The 23,435-nt window shown below is 38.4% G+C and overlaps 1 protein-coding gene across 1 annotated transcript in view; it reads right to left on the minus strand.

Annotated features, from left to right (window-relative positions):
- The window catches only part of CD96 (CD96 molecule), a gene marked incomplete at both ends in the record, with an annotated part of 80,301 nt that extends 57,625 nt beyond the window's left edge, over positions 1-22,676 (minus strand). Inside the window, 3 exon segments of the mRNA XM_082624361.1 lie at positions 7,727-7,851; positions 19,711-20,073; positions 22,616-22,676. Coding sequence (XP_082480487.1) covers positions 7,727-7,851; positions 19,711-20,073; positions 22,616-22,676 — 549 coding nt within the window.
- Between the last annotated feature and the right edge of the window lie 759 nt (positions 22,677-23,435).

The following is a 23,435-nucleotide window of genomic DNA, read 5'->3' on the forward strand; positions in this document are numbered from 1 at the left end:
ACGTAGTAGAAACTCTTACGCAAGACAATTTTTTAGGTGAACATGGTGAGGATTGGGATCAGCTTTACCTACAGATAGACAGGTAGTACTGCCTGCAGAGAATCACAGACTTACTCCTGAAGCAAAGAACATAACTTCATACCCACATAAAGTAGGACTTAGGAGTCTGTGCCACTGCCTTCCTAACGAGGAAGGATACAGAAAATTAAAGGGAGAGAACTTATGTTCTGGAGACAGGGGCCCCAAAAGGAGCCCTGACAACAGAAGAAACAGGAAGGCATTTCACTCAGCGTCTGCTGATCTGGAGGCCAGTAATTAAGGAGGCAGGCTCCCCCTGCAGGTTCTTCAGCACAAGCTACGTTTTACAGCTTTTGTTTTATGCACAGGGACTGTTTTGGTGAGAATCTAGGGCTTCAAAATGCTTGATCTTTTAGTAAATGACTCGCCATTTGGAACATTTCCATCTGTCACTCTGTCGTGGAAGAAGGGCAGTCAGAAGCTGAAGTTGGAGATCGGTGAGAAAACGGCTTTCTCCTTTACTGCATAGCTGGGGGTGACTGGCCAGGGTAGTTTAACTGATGGAGAAAAGATATTTAAAAAATTATGCAGGGGCTGCCCTGGTGGCGCAGTGGTTGAGAGTCCGCCTGCCGATGCAGGGGACGCGGGTTCGTGCCCCGGTCCGGGAAGATCCCACATGCCGCGGAGCGGCTGGGCCCATGAGCCATGGCCGCTGGGCCTGCGCGTCCGGAGCCTGTGCTCCGCGGCGGGAGAGGCCACAACAGTGAGAGGCCCGCGTACAGCAAAAAAAAAAAAAAAAAAATTATGTAGAGTGTTTTTTGATTTTCTGGGTGCTTGACTGTTGTAGAGGAGGGATTTGTTCCCTCGTTGGGAAAGATGGATTCGGTTGCAAAGTGTGCCCTGTAATCTACAACATCAGGACAGCCTGAGAGATTCCAGAGTCTCCAGATATAAAGGGGTGAGAATCTGCATGTGAGCACCTGCCTTCGTGGAGCAAATGGGAAGAGAGGTGACAAAATGCAGGGGAACAAGGAAATGTCTAGGGCTGGGAGAGGGAGAGACAATACTAACATTATACGATGACCACGACTACATTTTTATATTCTTATTAGTCATAGCTTAAATTTATTTAGCACCTACTGTGTTTGAGGCACTGTGCCAAGTTCTTTCAAGTCTTACCTTATTTACTCCTTACAACGATCTGGAATAAACCAAGTTTAGCTAACTTGCTCATAGGTCACACAAAGAAGGTACTTAAGTCACAGCATCAAAAAAGGGACGAAGAAGCCTCTGAGACAGCACATCTTAATAAAACCAAGCCATCACAAAACAAATAAAAATTTTTTTGTGGACTATCTCGACTGAAAAATGTATAAGAAATTCCAGGAAGCCAGAGGTCTTTGTATAAATTGGAGATTTTAGAGGTGTGGACAATTTGCTGATTGAAAGGAGCCTTTTATGATATATTGATCTACCTTTGGTGATAGGGGTCAGAGAATACACCTCAACTCCTACCTGTTAGGAATGACCTTAGGGCACCTGTTCTTCCAGAAACAGACTGGTAGGGGATCTTGCACAGAACCTTTATTCTTGCCTGTTTTTCTTTTCTTCTTTTGATAATTTAAAAAATATTAATAAATATTTCTAAAACTTCATGGGATTTCCAACTTGGTAGACCCTTACAAAACTGAATGAGGAATGTAGACTGAACTAGCTAATGTATATGATACACCTACACGAGTCCTAACACTCAACAGATGTTCAATTAATACTAAATCACTGTCCTCCAGCCTCAACTGAGTCAGCCTGCTGTGAATTCATGAGTATTTACTCTCTGCTCGACTAAACTGAAGAATTATGGAGAGTCCTAAAATGAACTCTTTAAAGATTAGTTTTTAATATGCATTGAGCATAGGTACTGTGCTAAGTTATTTAGCACCTCACAACAACACCATGGAGCCGCCACTATAACAATATAATTATAATATAATTATAAAGCTATAATTATAATGATAAAGCTATAATTATATAATTATAATATAATTATAATTATATTATATAACTACAATTATCCCCTTCTGTGGATGATAGAACTAAAACTCAGGCTGGGCAACGTATCCAAGGTTGTATAGGATTCTGAGACAAAAGGAAAAATGTATATCCTTAAATGCACTTATCAGAATATTCTCCCATATTTTGCCTCAGTGGAAAAAATAAACTCTCTACAATTTAACATTTTGAAAAATGATTACATGAAGCCATGCATTGCTCAATCTTTTCTCCTGCCCTTGTTAACCTCCAAACCTGCACCCGTGGGGGGCATGATGCCATGAAGACCAAGGAACCACAGGCTGGTTGGAAAATCCTGTTCTTTGAACAGCACAGCAGGATCTCAAAACAAACAAAAAACATTGTGCCTTTATTTTAAAATTCGACATTTTGTCTATCATGGATTTTCCCTAAATTTTTATTTTTTAAAATATTTTATTAAGATATATATCTTGATTACTGATTTCTTGGGGCACTTCCTTAAATTTTGCACCCAAGGTGAGGACCCTACTCACTTCACCCTAATCCTAGCTCCTAGGTCACACAGCTATTAAATGTAGAGCCAGGAAAAAAAAAATATGTAGAGCCAGGATTTGAAAACAATTTCCCTTGAAAAGCCATGCTATTTAATGCCTTTGCTACATACTGCTTCACAAAAGTAGTAGAATGGACAGTCCTTGACTTTTCTGCTGAGAGTCTGTTTGAGGAGAAGAAAAATTCACAAGAAAAACAAATAGAAAATCAGGACCCATAGAAGAAAAATAAATGCATAATAACATCAGAAGTTGGATAGAATAATTAGCATGATGAGGGCTGGGAGAGTTCATATTGAATCATGGAAAACTCCTCCTGAATGTCTCTTAAGGACCTGACAAACCCTAAAATAATTTGCAGAGGGGTTCCTATTTTAGTACTAGAATCAGAATTTTCAATGCAGAAAAGAGACCATGGCACATTTGATTTAGTGAGGTGACCTCATCTCTGGGTTGCCCTGAGCTCCATGTCAGAGCTGGCAGTGGTGGCCACAGGACAAGTAGGTGCTGAGTGTACAGAGCCCATTCAATAAACTCTGTTAACTGCGTCGATTGCTACTTCTTTATCTCCTAACTGCTTCCTATCTTCACTTTGCTCCATTGATTCTCCATCCACTCAGTGCTGTCAAGTAGGCTCCTTGCAAAGCTCCCCATGTCCATTTTATAGAAGTCCACAACAATATTTTTCCAATCATCACAATTGGTTGTCAACACTTTGTAGGTTGGCTAACACTTCATTATTTTTTTAACATCTTTATTGGAGTATAATTGCTTTACAATGCTGTGTTAGTTTCTGCTTTATAACAAAGTGAATCAGCTATACATATACATATATCCCCATATCCCCTCCCTCTTGCGTCTCCCTCCCACCCTCCCTATCCCACCCCTCTAGGTGGTCACAAGGCACCGAGCTGATCTCCTTGTGCTATGCAGCTGCTTCCCACTAGCTATCTATTTTACATTTGGTAGTGTATATATGTCCATGCCACTCTCTCTGTCCCAGCTTACCCTTCCCCCTCCCCGTGTCCTCAAGTCCATTCTCTAGTAGTCCTGCATCTTTATTCCCGTCCTTGCCCCTAGGTTCTTCATAACCTTTTTTTTTTTTTTTAGATTCCATATATATGTGTTAGCATACGGTATTTGTTAACACTTCATTTTTGATTATGGTGAAGACAGTTAGGGTCAGTTGCCATCAGGTAGAAGGTGACAGCTTTCTTTTCTGAATAGCTAGGCTTCCCATAGGCATGGAAAACCAATATTGTTGATGGTACCATTTCGATTTTTGTTTACATATAAAACATTACAAATAATAAAGAAGAGAATATTGAAAAGAGACATTTATAGATAAAAATTTAAAGAAGCATAAGCATCTAGGTTTTAGTTATATACCTTTATCACTAATATTGAACTGTGTGAATCTGGTATGCTTCTCATTTTCTTTTCATGATTTTAAAGAGAAAAGTCATGGATTTCTCTTTATCCACCAAGTTTGGGAACAAACATTCCCTCATCACCTCCCCCACTCCCACTACCACTATGTGCTCACAGGTCCCAGGGTCTTGGTGTAGTACATGTCTGTTGTTTGCTGGCTTTAATTATCCAGCTCAGACATAACCTAAGAGGCTTTTCCAGGTACATTTAGTCAGAATCAAATTATTTTCCCTCTATGTTGCTAGTTTTTACATTTTTATTAAAGTTGTATTTCATGGTTGGAAACACGTTCAATATAGTTTTGTATCCCTGCAGGACCTAGCACTTAAAACAGATTCACATATGTTTGTTAGATTGAACTGAAATTTATACTGGGGAAATCAGGATGATAGTATGGAATGAACACAGAATATTAGACTGTATTTAGAAGCTCCCAGAGTAAGCCCGCAGAATTTCCCTGTTGACTGCATGCTTGTGCCCCAGGACATAAACTAGGAAAAATATCATTTGTCCTTTCTCTACCAACTGCATTCCATCTAAATACACACATTCTATGACTTTTTCTATATCATCCAACCATGCACACGGAGCCTCAGCTGACACCGAGGGTTAGCCCTTTGTGTTTACTTAGTTACCTCTCTTTCTAGATAAATGTTGGATACACAATATGCACCAGATGCCTTTCTACTTCAGTGTAGTCATGATCCTGGAATGTAACATTCCAAAATGCAAAGGATCTGTTCCATGAACACAATTAACACAGCCTTAGCATGGGATCAGAGACACACAGCAAATAATATTTTTATGATAACTGAGAATCCCAATAATAACCTTTCTCATGAAGGTCATAACTGAATTAATTAGATTTTATAAAATTCCACATACAAGACATGGCTTTTGCTTTCCAGTGACTTAGATTAAACTAATTTTAGTTTGTCAAATTGCTTCCAGGGTTTAATGCAGCACTTGAAGTGGGAGTACTTTGCAGCTCCCCGGAGTTACTGAGTTCAATAAAGCAGGTTTCTACCCTCCTGTGCTCATCTTCACCATCTCTACTTTTTAACTTTTTTCTAAAAGCCACATTATATCATGTCTCTTAAGAACAATTAGTTATCATTATGATTACTACTGCCAGTTTAACAAGAAACTAAAGCACTAAAAAATGGATTGAGGGGATATTTATGTTCTCGGCAGACCTACAACAGTCATGACATAAAGAACTGTAGTTTATTCCTTAATAATGAGAGATTAGATGATTTCATCTCAGGCTTGCTGAATCCCACAGTGCCAGCAGTATGGAGTACGGATGTAAATTAGAGGAGCAAATAGATTTTGACATTTTAAAAGGGAATGCACAGTTGGAATTTGATCAGCACATTTGCCAATACGACGTTCCCTGTGAAAAGAAGTTTCTTTCAAAAAGATTCCTCAATTTGTCTCAATTGTGATGCATTCTTTAAACTGAGAGCATGGCTTGAAGTTCCAGTAGAAGTTAAGGACTCATTCTCTCACTGTGTGACCTTAGGTGCAATCTCTCCATCCCTTATTTATCCTAAATGTGTTGGCAGGATTCACAGATAATGTTAGTTTCTTTGAAGAAAACTGTTAGATAGAGGATGCCTTATCAGTTATCTAGTCATTGATACTTAATGAGCTGCTCATTAACCAATCAGACAGCCAGCATGAGGTTTAGTGATCATCCATTTAATATGAGGCCAATGAATAGGACTGTGAGGGAAGGGGACAAAGAGAAATGAAACAATTCAATTATGTATTAGATATTTACTGAGTGCCTATGTTCTAGGCAGTATATTAGATGCTAAGGGTTTTTGAAATGAGTAGTGCAGCTTTTTGCCCTGGAGAAGCTCAGCGTCACAGAAAAGACATAAGCTGACTGAAAGCTTTAACAATTGCTTGGAAAAACAGATTAGACACCCTTCAGATAAGATAAATCCACTACAGATCAACTGACTAGCCAGCAAAAATCTGTAGAGTAAAGCTTATTAAACTTTAGTCTTTTTAAACTTTATTTTATTTTTTTTATTATTATTCTTTAAAAAATTTTTATTTTACGCTGGAGTATTGTTGATTAACAGTGTTTTGTTGGTTTCAGGTGTACAGCAAAGTGATTCAATTATATATATACATGTATCTGTTCTTTTTCAAATTCTTTTCCCACTTAGGGAAAAGAATTGTTTTGTTTTATTCTTTTAAGTCAGGGAACTCTGCTCAATATTCTGTAAACTTTAGTCTTATTTATTACTATTAGATTTTACTATTCCCATTGATAGTGAATTTGTGATAATTAGGGTAGAAACGTTTCGCCCATTGGTGGTATATATTAATAATGTAAACAAGGTATAGATACTGCATTTTCATTACAGTAATGTTTAGTTCAGCAGGTTTCTGACTTCCTGACATAATCTCCACTTAAAAATTTTTTTTCTAAGAGCCACACTGTATCACATTTGTTAAGAACAATTGACTTATACAAATGATGGGTATAATGTCAGGCAGGAAGTCTTACATTTTGGAAACCAAACCCTAAAAGGGGGAAAAAATGTGGTTTTTGACAGATGACAAGGAGACATTGTAGATTTTAGGACAATTTGAGAAAGTTATTTTATAATATCTTTTGATCCTACTGACTATCCAAAAATATCTAGACAGTAAAAAATTATCAGTAGGTTGTATTTTAAGGCCTACTTGCAAGTCAATTATTTTGGATTTGGCACATCCTCAGAGAAATCTTTTTATATGAAAGTTCTAGTTTCCAAGACAGCCCACAAAAATCTATTCACTTGTAACATGAATGATCAACCATGCGAGTACAGTATTTTGCAGGTGGTATCAGCTGCTATATTCACGGACTTCTATCAGTTCTGCAAGAATTTTTAACTCTTGTGTTTTCATTTTGATGATGATATGAAAAATTAATATAGTCATATTCTGGATCACCTAAATAAACACCCTATTACGTGATTCTCCAAAGTGTGTTTATGGTTATCTTTATAATTGTGTAAGACTTGTGTTATCAACTGATTTAACAGTAGTACTAGAGGTCTACTGTATATATTGGTTAAGAGCTGGCTGTCATTTGGCTGGCTTGCCTTCTGTTTTGTTTTGTTTTATTCTTTTAAGTCAGAAACATGGCAACTACGGGCCTGTGGCAATAATAGAGCTGGGCAGTGACTGTTTCTTATTCAGCTCCTGCTTCTCTCATGCACATTTTCTCCCTATATTTGATAAGCATTAGAGTTTGTGCTTCCCAATCTAAGCAATGTTGTATATTTTCCAGAATGGAGTAGTAAGGGTTCTGGGAAAAGGTAGTCTACACCTCTGCACATGTGTGTAAACAAGTATGTGTGAGTAGGAGCTTCTGTGGGATGTGGCTCCTCTTGGGGGCACCATCACACTTTTTTCTCTCTGTAATCACAGTTTAGTATATAGCTTGAAATATAAACTAACCTTGAGGAACTAATTTCTAAGCTCCTGCATTCACAGACCCAGAGGCTTGCTGAGTTGGAAGGAATCCTAGTGTCCTTCCTTCCCTCCCCTGGGTACTCCCCAACCTTCCACATAATGCCTGCCTCTCATCCAGCATGTGTCCTTCCCTATTGTTACTTGTTATTCATTTTTACTTCATTAATATTTAAAGATCATTGCAGTTATTCACTGAAAAGGGCAACACTTACCACCAACCACGCGAAGGTGAGCTCAGATGAAATTTCTAAGGAGATATTTTGAAAGCACGGTATTTCCAGAGTCTGATTTATCTCTATTTCTATTGTATGGTTGCATCTCCATTCATCCTGTGTAACTGTAACAAAACATAAGGTAGAAAAGATATGGATCTGTGATTGGTTTGTAAAGTGCTTTTAATCCAAGAAATGAGAACAGTTTTAGTATAGAGATTCATCTATCCTCAGGATACACCTATGAAGGGGACCCCACCTACAGTCCTCGTATAAATGGCAAAAGAGTCACTGAGAAGCGCAGAGTTCTCACTGAAAAACTATAGGGAAACTACCCTAACAGAATCCAGCTCACAGTTTGTTATGTTCCTCTGCTTTAACCCCAAATTGGTGCTTTAGGCTTCAGATCACATTTCCTGGATCAGGTAGAGCATAAAACGTTATAATCTAGCCTCTAATTGTCTTTTTAAAAATTTTAATAGACAATTACTTGTAGAGAACTTTTAGGTTCATAGCAAAATTGAGTGGGAAGTACAGAGTTTCCATATATCCCCTCTGCCCCACCCATGCACAGCCTCCCCCACCACTAACACCTCAACCACAGTGTTGCCTTCGTTACAATCAATGAACCGACATCAAACACATCATCACCCAAAGGCCATAGTTTATTTACATTAGGGTCCATTCTTGGTGCTGTACATTCCATGAATTTTGACAAATGCCTGGCATGTATCCACTATTGTAGTATCATATAGAATAGTTTCACTGACCTAAAAATCCTCTGTGCTCTGCCTGTTCATACCTTCCTCCTACCAAACTCCTGACATATGTTGATTGTTTTACTGTTTTCATACCTAACTGTCATTTTAGAGCTTATAAATATTTCTCCGAAGAAGAAATGACACAGAAAAACACATAAGGAACTCCAAGGAAGCACCATTAATAAATTATTTTCATTTTTAAAGTGGTATTAGATGAATAGTTTTGTAGTCTCTCTTTTCAGGAAGGTGATATACATATATACGTATATATATATATATATATATATATATATATATATACACATATATACACACATATGTAAGTAAACTATAATAATGTCAAAAATAACTTATAGGACTTCCCTGGTGGTGCAGTGGTTAAGAATCCGCCTGCCAATGCAGGGAACACAGGTTCCAGCCCTGAGTCAGGAAGATCCCACATGCTGCAGAGCAACTAAGCCCGTGCGCCACAACTACTCAGCCTGAGCTCTAGAGCCTGTGAGCCACAACTACTGAGCCTGCACTCTAGAGCCCATGCTCAGCAACAAGGGAAGCCACCGTAATGAGAAGCCTGCGCACCACAGCAAAGACTAGCCCCCACTCGCCCCAACTAGAGAAAGCCCACGCCACTGCAATGAAGACCCAATGCAGCCAAAAATAAATTTTAAAAAATTTAAAAAATGTATAAATGAAAACAATTCTATCATCCTAATATCCTGAAAATCTTATTTCTTTTTTTCTATATCTATACAAATCTTATTTGTATGCATGTATTTTTTTATACTTTGCAATTTTATTAACCAAAAAGTGTCACCTATATTTTTACTTAAAATGTTTTGCATGATTCTTAAGTTATTTGTGGTTGAAATTTTTAGATGCTTTATGTCATATATACATATCATCATTTGTTCAGTAATTTTCAATTATTGAAGCATATGGTTTTTCAGTTTGGGTTTTTACCTTATTTAAACTATTACAGTCTTTATAGTAAGGATCATCCTTAAACTAGCAGTTTCTTTTGATCATTCAGCTACTTAAGATAAATTCTCTGAAGTATAACTAATGGATCATGGGGTATGAACATCCTCATTATTATCAACAGCACATTTTTTTTTTAAATTGGATATTTTGAAAGTTATACCTAGCCTTTAGAACTTCGTTGTGTTTCAAGCTCTCATCAGTATCAGCTGTCCTCTTCACTGATAACTCTCTCCTCCCCCCCTTCCTTAACTGAAGCCAGGCCTCCCCATTGGGGCCCATCTTCCCTGCATCATTCTCAGACAGTGGTTGTTTGTTTTCATATACCCTTATTTCCTCAAGATCAGGAGATGGGATCAGTGCCTTCTTTGCTTTCTATTGCTGCTTCAAAATATTACTCCAACCCCATAATTTAAAAGACAAAACAAAACAACAAAACCCTTGTCTTTTATGGTTAAAGGCATTTAACTATAACAGTACTTCCAAATGGAGTTACTTGTATATCACCACGAAACTTTTTTTGCCATGTTTGCATACCACCATTAATATTATTAATTTTATTTTTGAGATTATTGTAATTGTTCGACTTATATAGTTTATTTTATTTTTAAATTTTTTTTAATGAGAGAAATTTTATTTTATTTTATTTTTTTTTTGGCTGCTTTGGGTCTTCATTGCTGCACGTGGGCTTTTCTCTAGTTGTGGCGAGCAGCGGGCTACACTTCGTTGAGGTGCACAGCTGTGGCATGCGGGCTTAGTAGTTGTGGCTCACGGCCTCTAGAACGCAGGCTCAGTAGTTGTGGTGCATGGGCTTAGCTGCTCTGCGGCATGTGGGATCTTCCAGGACCAGGGCTCGAACCCATGTCCCCTCCATTGGCAGGTGGATCCTTAACCAATGCACCACGAGGGAAGTCCCTATCAGTTTATTTTAAACAGAGACTGACCTAGGCACATATTTGTGTAGTTTATGAAATCCACTTGGTACATTAACTGTATTTTAATGTGCATTACCCAAATACAAAAGTATTAAATTTTTGTAAAGTTTGTCCAGATTCTGGGAAGTTGGAAATACAAGTGGCATAACTCTTTGAATATTCCTGAAATTCCTAATAAAAACAGACTAACTACAGTAGCAAAACTAAACACAATATCTACAGCAATATCTTCTACGGGAACACTAAATAACAATATATCACCATTAATAGGTGGAGACAAACCACTAGACCACTGTGATATCAGCAACTGTGCAAAAAGAAACAGGAAAATCAACTGGGCTCCTGATGGCCCTTAGAACTAGAGAACTCTCCCCCTGCCCCAGAAAAAAACCAACAGGCAATCACTGGGGAAAAAGGCAGACTAATCTGAGAATAGCAGCAGAAATGCAGAAAGAAGTATGTAGGCACCAAATTACCTTCTAGGGAAAAGAAGAAAAGGCTTGTCAGTGTTAGAGCAGAGGGGACTTTTCAGACATATCCCATACTGAGAAGAAACCCCTGGGAGTAGAATCCAAATTAAACAGGACAGGCCCAACAGGAGAAAGCAAAGAGGCAATTTAGATAAAGTGAGGGATAAGAGGAAAGGAAGTACATCTCACAAAGTACAGTGGCATATAATTTACCTTGAACATAACAGAAGAAAGAGCTCTAGAGAAACTGAAGACTCTAGAAAAGATAGCCTGGCCCACTCTTCCATGATAAAAATCAAAATCCATTTAACTTAAACAAACTTAGATCGAGCAATAGAAAAGAAATGGGGTAGAATCACATGTAAAGATACCATAAGAAAAAAAGAGAGAGAACAAAGTAACATTCCTACAACAATAACAGCATATTAGAAAGACATGACTTCAAAATAAATAAAAACTAGAGCCTACTTATTCAAACTGAGCTAAAAGAAATAAAGAAAATGATATAAGCTATGAGAAATTTTAGAAAGACGTAAATGAGTCAATTGGAGAGAAGAAAGTTTATAAAAGATAAGTGAGAGAATTCAGGAAAGGGTTGGAAATAATAAGTCTTGAAAATCATTTCAGAAATTAAGAGTAAACTAGAACAAAACCGAGAACATATTAACACAAAAGCTAATGCATTAAAAGAAATTTTAAAAATAGAATGAGGGAAATTTTAAAATGAAATAAGTTAATAAATAATGAATGTTAAAAGAAAAAAGAGGTAAAAGGGATTCAAAGAAAGAGACAGGCAAAGAAGATAAAAAGTATGTTTAATAGAAGATACTCAAGGAAATAAACAATAGAAAAAATACTGAAAATTATAATTCAGGTACAATTTCTTAAAATAATATGACTAGAAAATACATATTAAAAGATTATACTGCAAAAGTAGGAAAATAGTCTCAGAGTGGACATAAAGCATTTTCTTATAAAAGTATTAAGCAAAGTCAGTTCTGGGGAAAGAAAATCAAATTGTTATTAACTTTTGGACAGCAATTCTTTATGTCAGAAAATAATATAGTACATATCGAATATACTCAAGGAAAGAAAATATGAGTTAAGGATATTACATTCAGTCTTTAATATGAAGACTATAAAAAACATGTTAGAGTCATGCAAGAACTCAGGGAATATTGCCCCATGAACATTTCCTGAGGATTCTCCAATAGAATATACTTCAAACTGGAGAGACATTCACATAAAGGCTAGGGGTAAGTGTTGAATATATATTTACCTTTAGCACTAAGAATAAATAATTGTTATAAGAGAGTAGTAATGAATATGTATTTTTAAATAAAGATACAGTATAAGTATCAAAAACGGGGATGAGGTGGGGATTGAGGGGCTGACTCCTGGTTTTGCGGGCATGAAGACGTCAGTGAAAAAAAGATATATATAAAACTGAGCAAATGTGTTAAAAAAAAATCACAGTTTTCAGGGCCCTGGAAACTGACCAAAGACAAACATTTAATTGGGAAGCAATTCTTCCTGAAAAACCACTAGAGTTTCAATAAGAACAGTAGGAGTCTTTAGCCTTCTTGCTTAGGGATTCTTCTATCCCCTTTCCCGACTAGGTCGGTGAGAAAGGTAGTTTCACCGTCTTATAGCTGGCTACGAAACCCAGCAGCTTTTCTTCCAAAAGGGGAAGACTTAAATTAGGTCTGAGCATGAAAATCCTTCACTTTGTCAGCTAACAGGGACAAACTTGGTAGGAAACAGAGAAAAACTGACGCTTGGTTAGCCTGGGTTTGCAGTCTCATTTGGGATGAGGGGCAGACCAGATAGACAGTTAACATGGAGATTCTAGAAATCAGAGAGTCATATAATAGCTGACATAAATTCTCTACATATCTCAGGCTGACTGGGAAAATATACACATGAGTGGGGGGGACCTGAGAGAGCCCAGTGAAAAGTGAAAGCCAAGGGAGGTACTACTGTCGCAACTTTGAATGCACTCCCTAACCTCGCCTCCACAGACATCTATGTGTAGAGGGTGGAAGCCTATTGGGCTTGAGGTATTTGAGCACAATTTTTGCCAAATTCATTTGTGGACCAACAAAGGGGCTTTGCCAATGTAGGGGTAACTCCTTGGAAGTCAAACTAAAGACATAAGAATTATAGTAAAAAGCTAAGCATTTCAATGGCCACACACTGCAGAGGAGACAGATTTTGCAACTTAAATATGGGTAAGTTACTAAAATTTTGAAAAACCCACAGAATCTAGAGTTGTTGCCTTATGGTTTTTTTTGTTTGTTTGTTTTTTTATGTTTAGCTTTCAATAAAAAATGAGGACATATGAAGGAAACAGGAAAGTGTGATCCATACTCAAGAAAAAAGCAGTTCATTGAAACTGACTCTGAGCATATCCTACATTGGATTTAACAGACTTCAAAGCAGCTATTAAAAGTATGTTCAAAGGATTAAGCAAAATATGATGGCAATGACTCAATACATAGGGAATTTTAGTGAGGATAAAATGAACCAGATGGTTATTCTAGAGTTGAAAAGTCAATAATAAAAATAAAAAATTCACTGGGAATTCTCAACAGCCAATTTGAGATGGCAGAAGAAAAAAATCAGTATATCTGAATGATGATTAATATAAATTATCTAATCTGAATAGCAGAGAGAAAGAGGATTGAAGGAAAACGAAGAGTTTCAGAGCCATATAGGACAATATCAAGTGTCCTAATATATATGTAATTAGAGTCATAGAAGGAGAGATGAAACAGAGGGGGACAGAACAAATATTTGAAGAAACAAAGACCAAAAACTTCATATTTGATTTTTTAAAAATTTCCCCAAATTTACACATTCAAGAACTTTAAAACCTTAATAAGATAAATACAAAGAAACACCCAACTAGGCATGTCATAATCAAACTGCTGAAAGCCAAAACAAAGAGAAAATTAGGAAAGCAGTGATTGAAATCAGTAAGGAAAAAGCCCCAAACTTATCACATGCAGGGACCAATAGTAGAATTAATGGCTCTCATCTCACTAGAAACAATGGAGATCAGAAGACATATTCAAAATACTGAAAGAAAAAACAGTCCACTAAGAATTCTACAGTCATTGAAAATATCATTCAAAGATAAAAATGAAAAAAAGAAAAACCAGAATTCATGGCAAGTGGATTCGTCTTATATGAAATTCTAAAGTAAGTCCTTCAGGCTGAAAGGAAATGACACCAAATAGTAACTTCATTCCATGGGATGGAAAGAAGAGCATAGGAAATGGTAAATATATGGGTCAATATAAAATACATACATTTTTTTCTTTTTTTGTCTCAATTTCTTTAAGAACATGAAATTCTTTAAACCATTAATTGTGGCACTGTTCTGTTGGGTACGTTATAGGAGATCATTCATGTGTCTGTTTTTTTGGTTTTTTCTTTTTTTTTGTGGTACGCGGGCCTCTCACTGTTGTGGCCTCTCCTGTTGCGGAACACAGGCTCCGGACGCACAGGCTCAGCGGCCATGGCTCACGGGCCCAGCCGCTCTGCAGCATGTGGGATCTTCCCGGACCGGGGCACGAACCCGTGTCCCCTCCATCAGCAGGCGGACTCTCAACCACTGCGCCACCAGGGAAGCCCCACGTGTCTGTTTTTTGTCTACTTTTTCTTTTTTTTTTCACAACTTACTCCAGCACATCCCTTCCTTTTGTTATTATTGACAATAATAACACAATATATATTCTTTATATATGTAATACATATAATAAACTGCATATATAGAAAAAATAGAAACATTGGAGTTAACCAACAAGGACATTAACTCTTCTTAACATATTCAAGGATAGAGAAAAAGATGAAGGAACTACATAAAAAGATGAACAATTTCATCAAAGAATTAAAAATCTAAAAAAACCAATAACTTAAAAATGTAACATCAGAAATTAAGAATGAATTTGATGAGATTGAAAACTTACTGGATACCAAGAAAAATAAGATTCGTGAATTGGAAAATAGGTCAATAGAAAATTTCTAAACTGAACCACAGGAAGGAAAAAAAGTAGGAAATACAGAAAAAAAAAGTATTAGACATCATAAAAAATATATTTAGTTACAATTTTTAACACTAGAAACCTAACATCACAAATTTAAATGCTAATTTAAAAAAAACATGCAAGTGTGAGAAATAACATGAGTGAATTTCTGTATAATCTCGGAATGGGGAAAACTTTTCTTAACTATGACTCAAAATTAGAACCAATAAGGAAAAAAAGTGATAGATTTTATGTCATAAAAGTAAGAATTATGCTGCATTGGAAACAGTAGCATAAGAAAGTATGGACAGAGGACAAACTGAGAAAATATTTGCAATTTATACTATAACTGGTTAATAGATTTTATATGTGGGACATTTTCAGCCTAATAAGGATAATAACTATAATGAATTAAAACTCATTAATATGTTTAAATTCATATAAATTCTTGATACTTAACACAAATACTTATTTGTGACCTAAGAATGCTAGTGAACCAACTCATTTTTAAATCTGGTAAATAAAGTGAAAGAACCAAGTGTCTATTCTGCTTTTCTTATACAAATTGTACATGTAGTAAATAATTGGTTCTTTGGAGGAATTTCTCTTTATAAGAACACTTCAGCTGATAAATGAAGGAATGATAGAATTAGAACATCACTCTTTGGCAGCCCATAATGAATGAATCTAGGCAATACCTATCAGTGGCTGTTAACATCACACAATCAGACATTATGTAGCTCTGATGTAACTACACAATATCATCTATGAAATACTCTTGCCAGAAAATAAAAATAAATGTGATCAAATCTGTATACCTAACTAAAAGGTGAAAGAGGAACATGGAGATACCATGAGATGGGAAAAGCAACACCCAGGCTGTGGGTAATTCTACAGGACAAATAATTAAATTTGCTCAACAAATGCATTGGAAAAGAAAAATAAGAAATGTAAGACAGCCTTCAGATTAAAAGGGAACAGACTGGTCAGAGGCAGGTGGTGGGGAGTAGGCAAAATGAGTGAAAAGTGGCCAAAAGGTACAAGCTTCCAGTTATAAAATAAATAAATTCTGGGGCTGTAATGTACAGCATGGTAACTAAAGTTAAAAATGTGTTTAAAAGTTGCTAAGAGAGCACATACTAAGGGTTCTCATCATAAGAAAAAAATTTTAACTGTGTGAAGTGATGGATGTTAATGGAACTTACTGTGGTGATCATTTTACAATATATACATATATCAAATCATCATGTTGTATACCTAAAATGAATACCATGTTATATGTCAATTATATCTCAATAAAACTGGGAAAAAAGGTCAAAGAACACACTATGCCTTTAGACAGGGAAGTAGCATGTAGTTAGACTGAGATTATCAAGATTATATTATCCAGATTATTCCATTCTATTACCAGTACCATTACTCTGTTTTTTTTTTTTTTTTTTTTTTAGCGGTACGTGGGCCTCTCACTGTTGTGGCCTCTCCCATTATGAAGCACAGGCTCCGGATGTGCAGGCTCAGCCGCCATGGCTCACGGGCCCAGCTGCTCCGCGGCATGGGGGATCTTCCCGGACCGGGGCACGAACCCATGTCCCCTGCATCGACAGGCAGACTCCCAACCACTGCACCACCAGGGAAGCCCTATTACTCTGTTATTATAGTCTATACTACTTCTATTACCACACCTCCTCCTCCTTCTACTACCTTTCCTCCTTCTTTTCCTACTACTGCTTCTAACAATGACATTAACCGCCCCCAAGGCTTTTGTTGTAATCTGGGAAATCAAAGCCACATTGTACTTTTTATAACTAATCCTAACAACTACACATTTCAGACACATTAAAGTCTTACAGTCTGAAGAACTGTGGGATCCAGTAGCGTCAAATGATGGAAACCTGGATGACAATAACCCAAGGCTTGACTCAGAGAACTGCGTTTCTTGGAATAACCCTAAAACTAACCTAAAAGGAAACCCTGTCAAGTGAAAATGAAAAAAGAAGCAAATGCCAAACAGTGTGTTACATTTCTACCCTCACCCACAGCCTCAGAGCACTAGCTCACACAAAGGAACAAGGTATAGTGAAGACAAGAGTCCCTTCTCAGCTAGGCACTCCAGGAACATGGGGACAGGATTTAGACACACTGTTTTGTGAGCAGGCAGGGAGGAGAATGACTCTGCAGACAACAGAAAGGAAACAGAAAGAGGTCCCAACCACCACTGGTCCCTCAGCATTTTCATATTTAGATCCTCATACACCACTTCAATTTGCATTTGTTCGTGTATTGCACATATTTGCACTCATGTGTGCTTTGCTTACCCAACCAGCCTGTAAACCTGAAGATCTCCCAGGGTTGTGAGAGGGAAATGGCAAGAGAGAGAGGAGAAGGAGTGAAGATCAAAAGAATAAGGGGGAAAAAGATGTCATGAGGGGGAATTTGACAGGGCTTTTGAGTGACAACTCCCCATCTAAGTATCTGCCCCTTAGCTTTATACCAGGCTTACATTTTCGATCACTCTGTGGTGAAATTTCCCTTTCTCTTTTTCTCTTTTCTCTTTTGCTCCCTTTGTACCCAAATACACAATACCAGAACCATTTCTCTAACATCGAGGCCATTGTTTTTTCCTTCTGGTCCGGCAGATCAAGAGCAAAGTTACAGTCAGAAGACTGGGAAATTGACAACCACAAAGCATGTATACTTGGCTTCTGCCTTCCCAGTGATTTGCAGTTTTTAGTAGCTACCAGCTTGGCCCTTTAAGAAATACACTTTCCCTCAAAGGCAACAACCCTCTCCTTTCTGAATGACACTGTACCTCTTCTCCACTGCTGTCTTTATGTTGAGCCATTCCCACCTCCTATTTCCTATACGGCACATTAATCCATGTTGTCAATTCTCCATGGAATAAACACTAGGTCCTCACACATGCAGTCGCATAGTTTACAGTTTTAGGAAGAAGGCCCAAAATCTTTGTCTAAAGCCAAGGTCAGTGTGTACTTTGCTAACGTGTGGCACATGTTTTGTTGGGCTCCATATCAGGCAGACACAAAAAGAGAGGGAGGAAGATTCATTTTTAATGAGACCTGAGATAGAGAGTTCACTCATTATTATTTTTACTATTCATAATGAAAAGTACCATTTTCCAGACTCTTACTCTTGGGCAGGAACTGTGCTAAGTGCTTTACACAGATTATCTCATCTAATCATCAAAATAATGGTACCTGTGAAGGAGTTCCTATAATTATCCATATTTGTTATATCAGGAAACAAAAACTTAGGGACTTAGAATAACCCGGTGAAGATGAAATATATAGTGAATGACAGAGCCAACATTCAAATCCAGGCCACCTGACGCCAAAATATATGTAGGTAAACACTGTTCTATACAGGTCTTCTCAGTTCTCTTCACTCAACCCCACCATCCCAACCTATCCCCAAATGAAGTATTTTTTCCTGGAAAACAGCAATGGGAATGGGGCATTGTTAAGGTAGAGGTAGAAGAGGTCCTGCTCTATAGCTGGACTGCCCAACACCATGCGTGGTCTTATCTCTTGAGAAGTGGAGAGGAAGTAATAAATCCATACCTGTTGTTTGTCCTGGGCAGCTCTATGCCTTCTTTAGCATAGCGTTCATGAGTTAGTTTTTGCTGTGCTTTTTTCATATACCACCAGGTCACTTTGCCCCTGAGTTAAAAACATTCCATTTCCAGTGCACTTTCCATTTGGCTTTCGTTTTCATCTTTTCCATTAGTATAAACGGAGATCATTTATTTTAGGACCAACTAATTTAGGGTAGGCATGACTGTCATCATTTTCCAGATGGGCTCAGAGAATGTACATGCCAGGTGAAATTCTTTTCTAGCCAGAAAGGTACTAGAACTTTAACCTAGGATCCCTGCCTCCAAACACAGCCTTCTAAAGCAAGAATGAGTGAATGCTACACGTTCAGCAGCCTCCTTGGTACCTTTCCCTGCCTTATACTAAATATATCCAAAGCCACTTTGATAAGTGCCCCCCACCCAAACTGCTCTGATTCCTTTGCCTCCCATCTCAGTGAATGACACCACCATTCAGGTGTGCTTGCCAGACACATGTATGAAAAAACTCTCTCCCTCACTCATACTGCCATTGTTCTAGATCCACTCTATTACCAAGTCCTACCTGTTTAACGCTCAAAGCTCAAATTCGTCATCTTCTTTCTACATCTACCCAAACTATCACTCTGTCTCCTCTGGGCTACTGGTCCCTTGTCTCCATCTTCTCCTTCTCATCCCCCTTCACTTCAGTCTCATACTGAAGCCAGCACCAGCTTTTTATAACACAAATTCAATCAGGCTCTAAATGTCATGCCATCCTTTGGTTGAAAATACTTTGATGTCTTCCCAAGGCACTCAGATAAAAATCCAAGCCTCAAAGATGGCTGACAAAGTTCAGCATGATCTGGTCCTTACCGTATCTCCCACCTCATCCCTTAATTCTGTATCAAAGTCCCACTGGCATTTTCCTATGTCCTCAAACACGACACAGCCCTTCATATCAGCTGTTCCCTGTCTCTGGATCACTCACAAACCTTCCACCTCCCAAATGGTGTTAATATCTACTAATCTTCAGACCTCAGCTCAGGTGTTGCTTTCTCAGAGTCAACTTTCCTGACTTCTATTATATGCTCTCACAAAACTGCTGTAGTCTTTACCACTTATCACTGGTGCAATTTTACATGTATTCTGGCACATGGCTGGCTCAGAACACATACTTGTTGAACAAATGAGAGGTGAATGAGTGCATGTGCTTCCTTCCCCCTCCCAGTCATGCTTACCATTTGTCTGAATCTGTAGGTTGTAGATTTTCGTCTGAATGCCCTCTGGGTACAGAGTGAAGCTACACTCATACTTCCACTTCCCAGTGAGCAAGGAGGACATGTTCCTTAATTGCAGAGTCCACTTTGACACATTCCTGGGAGCTTCTCTGAAAGCCACCAGCGACTCACAGGGGCTCCCACTGGCACAGTAAAAGCCATGTTGGGGATGATAAAGGGGAATCAGGTCCAACTTATCAGTGACCTTGGACCACTGCATCTGCACCAAGAAGCCTTTCTTCTGTGTTTGGCAGGTCAGGTTGACATCAGAACCAGGTAATGCATAAATGTCTTCTTCTGCATTGAATGTTTCTTCCAATACTCCTGAAATGGAAGGACATGAGCCATCAGTTTGTATGATTCACACAGAGTGACTCAATGAGAAACCTTGGTTACTCTGGTGAAGTGAGGGAGCAGCTGGAACTTTCCTCCCTGGCTGACTTAGGGGTTGGAGAGAGCTTGTTCCTGATCTAGATAGAGAAACATAAGACTCAATACAAATAAGGAGGCATTTGCTTAAAGACAATAGAGGAAATTATTGACTTTTGAATGTCTATCACTTTGTCTATTGGTCTGTCCAAAAAATAATGTAAGTTCTCTGACTACCTGTGAATAAAATTAAGCCTATTTAAAGATTGGAGCCCACTAGCAAGTTTATTATGACAACTACTCTTACAATGAATATAATTGGCTTTTTTTATGTTTATGAATCAAAAGCACATAACATATAATAACACACAAATATTATTTTCTGAAACTGAAAAATAACTAATATGCGTATGTTTTTAAAAATACATGTTTACAAGAGGATTTTACATAGGTCATCTTGTTTAATCCTCTGCACACACCAAAGGGTGATTTTTTTGTTTTTTAAATTAATTAATTGATTTATTTATTTTTGGCTGTGTTGGGTCTTTGTTGCTGCGTGCGGGCTTTCTCTAGTTGCCGTGAGCATGGGCTACTCTTCGTTGAGGTGTGTGGGATTCTCATTGTGGTGGCTTCTCTTGTTGTGGAGTATGGGCTCTATAGGCACGTGGGCTTCAGCAGTTGTGGCACACGGGCTCAGTAGTTGTGGCTCACGGGCTCTAGAGCGCAGGTTCAGTAGTTGTGGCGCATGGCTTAGCTGCTCTGCAATATGTGGGATCTTCCCAGAAAAGGGATCGAACCTGTGTCCCCTGCGTTGGCAGGCGGATTCTTAACCACTGTGCCACCAGGGAAGTCCAAAGGGTGATGTTTGTTAACACTGTTTGTCAAAGAGGAAACTGAGGCACACAGAGATTAAGTGATTTGCTTAAAGTCACACCTCAGTAAAAGAACATTAATTTGGTTGTCTAGAGTCTGTGCTCCTTCTATAACGTTCATGACCTCCAAACTGCCTTCCAAATTGGTTGAGAAGAGTAAGAAATTTGACATTCAATATCAGAGGATCAAAAGGGCCATCATTTCCAGGTAGTTAGGGTGCCTGAGGAAAGGATGGGGAAAAAACAGCGGTAGAGGTTTCCACTAAAGATAACCCACTGGTCAGCATCATCTATAATCAACACTGAAAGACATAAAAGAAGATTCCCTCCCATCAGCTCTCTGACCAAATGGTACAGGACACTTACAATATGTTAAGCACTGAGCCTTTGACATGCCTTCAGTAGTGTAGGTCTCAGTTTTAGAATTAACATGGAATACTGTTACAGGAATGATATATTATTGTGACAAGTACCACTGGAGCTCACAAAGGAAAAAGATAGAAAGATGACAAGCAACTGAGAAAAAACCAGGCTCCAAAGGTACTGGACAAATGGGAGTTACTACACTTTTATGAATGCAAAAGTTTGGGTAGGCAGAGGTTAGTACAGTTTAATGTAGCTCCCTGTGAGCTCACCTTTGCCTGGTAATATATCTCTGATCCTATCTACAGCATTATATTCCAAAGTCCCCCTTGATTTAGAAATTCTCCTTTAAAATCTTCATAACTATATCTGAAAAGCAGAGTTAATTCTTAAGACACTCAGGCTCACTCTAATACCCCCGTGCTACGGAATGCAGAACAAATCTCTCCTCCTGCTACTTTTAAATATGCCCTTTAGGCACTAGTCCCCGCTGTCATAAGGACCCTACTTTGTCTCCCAGGTCCATACCTACACATGCCTCATTAAAATTCAACATATGGGGCTTCCCTGGGGGGGCAGTGGTTGAGACTCCGCCTGCCGATGCAGGGGACATGGGTTCATGCCCCGGTCCGGGAAGATCCCACATGCCGCGGAGCGGCTGGGCCCGTGAGCCATGGCCGCTGAGCCTGCACGTCCGGAGCCTGTGCTCCGCAACGGGAGAGGCCACAACAGTGAGAGGCCCGCGTACCGCAAAAAAAAAAAAAAAAAAAAAAAAAAAAAAATTCAACATATGTTTAACTCCCAAAGATCTTAGTATCTGGAGGAGAAACTCTTGCTATATCCAAAAGAGAAAGTATTTGAGAAAGAGAAAAAGTTGAGCCAGGAGCTCTGAGTCTTGATGGCTTGTGATTTTTCTAGTATTCCGGAGTTATTCTGACTACCATTTGGAGAGCATTTCATTTGCAAGAAGCACAATTTCCCAGTTTCCCCAAGAGACCCTCTTAGAAAGAAAATGGCTGAAAATGTCTCAGAGCAGTGGCACAAACCACCCATTCCCTTCTTGTTTTTAGTGCTCATTTGTAATCCTTTCTAGACTCTTAACATTTCTCTGAGAGCTGCCACTTAAATACATAACTGAAAACCTTAACAGTCTGCCTTTGGTGATCAATTTCGGCAGTAGTCACAAGGCATTTTAAATAAACAGAGGCCCCATTCCCCCCAAAGCAGCCGATCTGACAAGAAAGGACAACCAGAAGCCTTATCCCTGAGAAAATGTATCTGGATGATGGAATAGACAGCACAGTATGTCCATTTTTTCCCCATAGTCTCCTGAAGGCCTCACACCAGCATTTCCATAATGATCACAGAAGTCAATAGATGCCTTTAACTAAGCAAACTCCAGCCACCCTGTTCGTGCTGAAAAAACGCCACATCTACCACACGCCTGTGTCTGTTTATCACTTGGAAGACCCCAGGAAACGAAACGTAGACACGAAAGTAATGTGGTTCAGAGCTAAGTATAACCTTCAACAGAACAATGTGGAAACTGTTCTCTGAAATCTTGTGTATCACCTTCGTTAAAAGCATTTTTAGTATCCAAAGATTCTCTCCTTCAGGATCTCTGTGTCAGTCAAGCTGCTTCTAAAATCCAAACAAAGGAAATCATGCAGAGCAGTTCATAATCTACTTTTTATACATTTCTTTTCAAGAGCACAAAGTCATTTAACAAATGTGAGCTCAGTGTCTTTCATAACAGTTTTTCTGTTCAATTTTAAAATATGTTTCCTTTCCAGAATTGCTTCAGGGTCAAAGAACAAAGAATTAACACGTTTAATTTTAATAAAATCTGAGAAGTAACAGAGGGTAGCTCCAGCGATGAAATGAAATTTTAACATCTCCCTTCTTTCAGGGAAACCCACATTCTCTGGAGGTGAGGAAGCGAGGGCTCCTTTTCCACCCTGTGTCCGGGATAGGCTGGTAGTCGAGTAGGGAATTCTCCCACCCTGCTGGCGGGAGGTCTGTTTTGATGATGACAGAAAATCATGTCTTTGCCTCAGCAAAAATCATGTAGAATAAGACAGA

Source organism: Mesoplodon mirus, assembly GCF_964341445.2.
Source record: "Mesoplodon mirus genome assembly, chromosome: 6".
Taxonomy (NCBI): Eukaryota; Metazoa; Chordata; class Mammalia; order Artiodactyla; family Ziphiidae; genus Mesoplodon; species Mesoplodon mirus.